This window comes from Colletotrichum fioriniae, assembly GCF_027942845.1.
Source record: "Colletotrichum fioriniae strain IMI 355084 chromosome Unknown scaffold_1, whole genome shotgun sequence".
NCBI classification, from domain to species: domain Eukaryota; kingdom Fungi; phylum Ascomycota; class Sordariomycetes; order Glomerellales; family Glomerellaceae; genus Colletotrichum; species Colletotrichum fioriniae.
The window spans coordinates 2,865,190-2,871,056 of NW_027076837.1; the positions used below are offsets into that span (position 1 = coordinate 2,865,190).

Sequence of the window (5,867 nt, forward strand, 5' to 3'; positions counted from 1 at the left end):
ATGGCGACTTAGCGCTTTCGGTGACCCACCTATCGAAAACAGGTTCAACAAATGCTATCATCTTTGGCACCACTGCTGAAATTGAGGACGAGATTGTTGACAGACTCTATTGCTCATCCAGCGCCATGTCACATCCGTTCCTACTTCCAGGAATCTTCACTGAGCTAGAGAGAGAGAGAGACAGCTAAAGCGCCTCGTTGAGGATACTCAAGGCGAGCTGGAAAAGGCTACATACTACTTGAGTTCTGAGGAGGGAAGCGAAAGTTACCAGGCTGCTACCCAGCCAATCATTGAACTCTGGCTCGACACCACGGAGCTCCGAAATGGCCTTTTCAACTGGAAGACACAGGTGGAAGAGATGCTGCTTCACATCGAACGACTGGCCGAGAGCTACTTAGCATCGCAGCTCAAGCTTGAATATTCGGCTTTTGCTTGTTCCGATGCCAAAGCAGATATAACGCGAAAACAAGCAAAAGTGAATTCTATGATCCGAAGCCGGCTGAGGTCGATAATAAACGAGTATGAGGACACTATAAGAGACTGCACAATGAGACTAGACGGAATGTCGATGGCGACTCAGCTTGTAAGTTAATTTATACTCAGCTTAACCATACCCAACCACACCATAACACCCCGCTAACTCATGTACAGTCTCATGCAAGGACCAACATGCAAATTGCTCTGGAATCCAAACGAGATGGAAAGCGAATACAGAATATTTCCATTTTCTCCATGGTATTCCTGCCCAGTATGTTTGTTGCAGTAAGTCAAATCCTTGCTACTGCCTGCTAGGTACTTTCCTTGATACATCTTGGTGTAAGATGATTGAAAATCCGGTCATTGTGGCAAAATATTCTAACGTGATCACTCCTAAACCAGACAATCTTCTCCACGGACTTCTTCAACTGGTTTCCCAAAGAAAAGGATGCTATGGTTTCGCCATACATCTGGGTTCTAATTTCATTTTGTATCTGTCTGAGTGTTCTGATACTCGGTGGATACTATCTTGTGTCTACTCGTCTCGAGTGTCTTCGTGTTGCTCACCAGAAGTCACGGAAGTGGTTGTCAATGGTGTGATACGGGTGCCGTATACGGGTTGCACGTAGTCAGAGTTCGGACATACTGACTGTACCTTCTCACATTCCAGCCGAGGTTTTAGACGAGGCGCGGGCTGAGAAAAGTCCGTCAGCGAACCTGAGAGGAAGTAGATAAAATAGGTAAAGCCACTATAAGCGAAGATATGGTCCAAAACAAGTGCACATGCATCCAACCCCAAGATATCTGCGCTTCCCACACCTCAAAGATATCTAGATATCGGTGTATGCTTTGCGAAGTCGGCTCAGTGTTAGACCCCCCGGCGTCCTAATGATCCAGGCGTCGGGACTAAACGATTGAACCCTTCTCTGCCTGCGCGATAGGCATGTCAAGGGAAACAGACTGCGCACTCTCGAACGTGACATTGGTCACTGCGTCATATGCCCGCAGTTGCGTCCGCGCCTCTTGCGCACTAGTTTTCACCAATGTCGCAATCGTCTCAGATCGAGGTATAAAGCGAACTTTGAAAGGCAGTGGTCGGTTCACCTGGGATACAGTGTACGCATCTGGATCCAAGACAACCTCGTTACCCTGGTTTACATGAGTTAGCTCTTGATGAAGCCGAAACTCAGCTTGGCACTAGCCTACCTTTTCGTCGACACCCGGACGGATCTCGAAAGCCCAGAGAAGAGACACGATGGTGAAGTACAAGCTTTGCTGAGCCAACGCTTCGCCGCTGCAGACTCGACGACCCCAGCCGAAGGTGTTATGCCCACGCTTATTGGGGTACGCTGGCGCATCGAAGCCATCCGTGAAACGCTCAGGCCAGAATCGATGCGGCTGAGGAAATTCTCGCGGGTTTCGATGCATGGCGTAAAGGTTTCCGATGATCGATGTTCCTCTCGGAAAGAAGAAGCCGTTATAGATATCATCTTCAGTGGGTGCATGGGGAGGCCCGCCAAGAGCAAATGCAGGCCGCCATCTGAGCGTTTCGTTAATGACTGCCGCCAGGTATGGGAGGCTGTCCTCGTCAGACCAGTCGGGATAGCGATCACGGCCGACGATGCGATCGATTTCCTCATGCGCCTTGCTTTGAACGTCCTGGTTCAAACACATAGCCAGAACGAAAGTCAACATAGTGCTAGTGGTGGTGTCGACTCCAGCCCCGATGAAATTGCCTGTGAGGTTCGAGATTTCGACTTTGCTGAGGCCGTGCTCCTCCTTCTCTTTGAGTAGTCTCTTGGCAAAGTTGTCTTGCACTGCGTTAGATCCCTCGTCTGAGAGTGCATAAAAGTACTTGTTCGACGTCTGAGCTAACTTTCTCAGTTGGTTCGGCAGCGGGTTCAGCCATGCCGGCATATCAGCAAGGACAGGTATGGCTTCGGTGTACGTCTTTCCCGGGAAGCCGAGGTTGGCGCTGCCGACATATGCTTGAGCTACCTTCAAGACTGTGTCTGATTCAGTCCCGATGCGTCTGCCCCAGGCAATAATAGATACAATCGATACGGTAAAGCGCAAGGCACTATCAACGAATCGATCAGGTTTCGTCAGACAGTCTTCGATCAACAGCTTCGCTTCGTTGGCTTGAGAAGCGCGATATGCCTGGACGACCTGGGCGTTGGCAGCAGAATGCTACGGAGCACCATTTGCCCATGTCAGCAGCTATAACCGCGAGCGAAAGGCATTGATGGAATCACTCTGAATGAGGACTCGACTTACAGTCAAGCGACGGTGTACACGCCACTGCTCACCATATGCAAGACCCGCTTGATTGAACTTGTTGAGGCCAAAGATCTTTCCAGTGAGTGTCTTTACAGGTCTTGATGAGAAGATGTTTGCCCGCTTGTCGCAGAGGTCAGACATGGACCAAGCATCATTACAAATGACGACTGGAGTATGTCCGTCCCAGATTGTGATGATGGGGGATTGATACTTCAGCGACCATTCCTCAAATTTCTTCCACTGTCTGCTGCTTGGGATGTGGAAGATGTTGCCAAAAAGTGGGAGCGGGAATGGCCCCGGTGCCATTCGTTGCCTGAGCCGCAAGACACGGATGTAGTCTACGAGTACGTAAAGCACACCGAAGGTCAGGGTAACCACGGCGAAAATGACTGGTAAAGCGACAATGATCATGGTGTCTGCTGGGTTTGTGAGGATCGCATATGAAAGAGTTGGAGTAGAATAGATAGTGATAAGATAATTACGGATATTGTAGCGGCGAGCTTTGATATTTCAAGTTTACTTCTGCGTATGATACGGGGTATGATAAGTCTCAAAGCATCGTCACGCTGAGCTAAACGTGAGCTGGGAGCCTCATTATAAGTGAGAAAACTTATCTGAAGGCACCCATTTCGTTATCATCAGCCAGCCCAAACCCCAATGGCTTGCTGCGTCTTGTCAAACTCGACACTATCCCAGGCCCATTTTGGCAGCTTCAGACACATGACGGCACCCCCGGGGTGTGACGAAAGCTCGGTAAATGCATACACTATGAAAGGCCCGGAAAACAGTCCCGGGTTCAAACTGCGCGCCGGCCGAAGTGTTACGCCCACCCCGCCCAACCCCTCTTTATCGGGATCTTGAGGTGGGGGCGTGACGACTGACATTGGGGTAGCAGGGAGATTTCCAGTGTGGAATACATGCTTGTCACGTCACTTGCAAGTTAAGAGGTTCATATCGAACATCGTCAAACGGGAACAAATGGTTCTACCATGATAATTCAATTACCAAGAATTTTCTGTGGTCAGAGCTTGCGATGTTTACTAAGTACACAGATCAAGATTCTCGACATATGTATTCAGCACCATAATTGCCATTCGCTCAATCTGTTACTTCTTCTGGGAGTATTTCTTCGGCACAGGAAGAGTTGCGTAGTTCGACATCGCATCCAAATGCTCCTTCGGCGAGATTGGCTTGCCCTCTTGCACGTATGTTCCCAACAGCTTGAAGTAGTTGATGTAATACGCCGGAGTGTATGTGTTGAAGAACTTGGCCTCCTGGTCAGTCGGGTTGCTGAATGTATGCGGCGCCCGAACGGGAACCGTGACATAGTCGCCCTCTTTCGCATCGATGGTGTCCTCGGTGCCATCGGGCTTCGGGATATGGTATCGAATAGTGCCTTTGGTCGTCAAAAACGTCTCGTCGTGCATCTCGTGCCAATGGGCTGGAGGTCCTTTCAGCCCGGGAGGGAGAGTGAACTCAGCGGCACCGATACGATTGTCTACAAGCGTAGATTGTACGGTTAGCTCTTCCTCTTTTTTTAAACCGAATCTCCATTCCCCTTGTAGATTTAGCTGAGAGTATCATCAGATGGTAGCTCACCTGTGCGTGATCCATCTTCTAAGACACGGCAAGTAATGAGTCCTAGCTTGATGACATCCCCGGCTTTAGCAGGGACAAAGTTGACCGGAATTCCGTCAGTTGGGATATCACGGCCGGGGCCGAGTTCGACATCATCATCCACATCCATGGCGAGGGAGATCAAAAAAAGTCGGAACCAAGAAGATGTTGAATGATGTTTGTATGCCTTAGCAGTCAATTTGTCTACACGTTTGGCCGCAAGTTGGAATCTCAGTAAAAGAATGGGAGATGTCGTGACGTTATATGCATTCTTCCCATCACCTAGGTAACTCAACTTCATTTCAAAAGCCAAAATTTTCACATAACGCACAAATGTCAAACTTGTGGTTTGCTTTGCTTTTCAACGGGGGAAAACCCGAGCTTCGTGTTTGCGGAGGCAAACTTTAATCTCATCGGCCGTGTTTCCCACTTGTCTAGGTCATGTCCGCTCTGGCTCGGCTCGGTGGACATGGGCCCGACGCTACCCCCTCACACCATTTTCTGGGCAGCCACACATTTGCAGAGAACTGCGTGTGAAAGCATCGGTGTTGCCGCATGTTTCGAGGGCTTTCTTGTCTGAATGTCAATATATACATAGAAATCTACAGGGCCGTCGATTGGTATTCTCAGCTCTTCTGATCTAAATCACTTGACTTTGCCGTTCAAGAAATTAGGTCCTCGTCGAGATTCGAACTTATTCAAATTAAGAAATATACCGTATCTTCTCTAGTCCCATCATCATGTACTTTGAGCCAGGCAGCCAGCCGGGAGGAATACCTCACAACCTTCCCCACGATCCGTTCAAGGCCTGCGTTGTTCCTCGGCCAATTGGCTGGATTTCGACAATCTCGGCAACGGATCCAGGAACGCACAACCTAGCACCCTATTCTCAGTTCAACAACCTCACATTCGATCCGCCTTATGTCATGTTCTCGGCCAATCAAAAACCGGACCAGCAAAGGAAAGATACAGTTCTCAACGCGGAGCTGACCGGCAAATTCTGCTGGAATCTTGCTACTTGGCCCTTGCGAGAAGCTGTAAACATCTCGGCAGAGCAGGTCGACTATGGAGTTGACGAGTTTGACCGCGCAGGTCTGCAAAAGGAGTATAGCCGCGCGCTGCCCGGAGATCCTGTCCCTATGGTCAAGGATAGTCCGGTCAAGTTTGAATGTGTCTACCATACCACACTCAGGCTGCCCGCCAACCCTCCAATGGGAACTGTCGACGTGGTTATTGGGAGAGTCATTGGGGTGCACATCCGAGACGATGTCTTGACCGATGGAAAGCTCGACGTCACGAAGACACAGCCCATTGCCCGCTGTGGTTACTTCCAGTATACGGTCGTGAGGGAAACGTTTGAGATGATCATCCCGGGGATGGATGAGGCTACGCACGCAGGGCTGGAGGGAAACAGCGCGATTCACAAAAAGGTGAAGATGCTAGAGAATGGCTCGGACAAGCCGAATGGAACCCCGGTTATCAAAAGTGTCTAA

At 49.6% G+C, this 5,867-nt stretch overlaps 3 protein-coding genes across 3 annotated transcripts; 1 reads left to right on the forward strand and 2 right to left on the reverse strand.

Annotated features, from left to right (window-relative positions):
- Positions 1-1,674: 1,674 nt before the first annotated feature.
- On the reverse strand, positions 1,675-3,168 carry N0V96_000731 (uncharacterized protein; the record flags this gene model as incomplete). Its single annotated transcript, XM_065756021.1, has 3 exons — positions 1,675-2,667; positions 2,755-2,924; positions 3,117-3,168. The coding sequence occupies 3 exons, from the start codon at positions 3,166-3,168 to the stop codon at positions 1,675-1,677; spliced, it is 1,215 nt and encodes a 404-aa protein (XP_065615261.1).
- A 695-nt stretch (positions 3,169-3,863) lies between these two features.
- N0V96_000732 (uncharacterized protein) lies at positions 3,864-4,504 on the reverse strand (the record flags this gene model as incomplete). Its single annotated transcript, XM_053193286.2, has 2 exons — positions 3,864-4,255; positions 4,357-4,504. 2 exons carry the CDS (start codon positions 4,502-4,504, stop codon positions 3,864-3,866), a joined length of 540 nt encoding a protein of 179 aa, XP_053049404.1.
- Positions 4,505-5,114: 610 nt separating this feature from the next.
- On the forward strand, positions 5,115-5,867 carry N0V96_000733 (uncharacterized protein; the record flags this gene model as incomplete). The annotated part of the gene is made up of 1 exon (XM_065756022.1): positions 5,115-5,867. One exon carries the CDS (start codon positions 5,115-5,117, stop codon positions 5,865-5,867), a length of 753 nt encoding a protein of 250 aa, XP_065615262.1.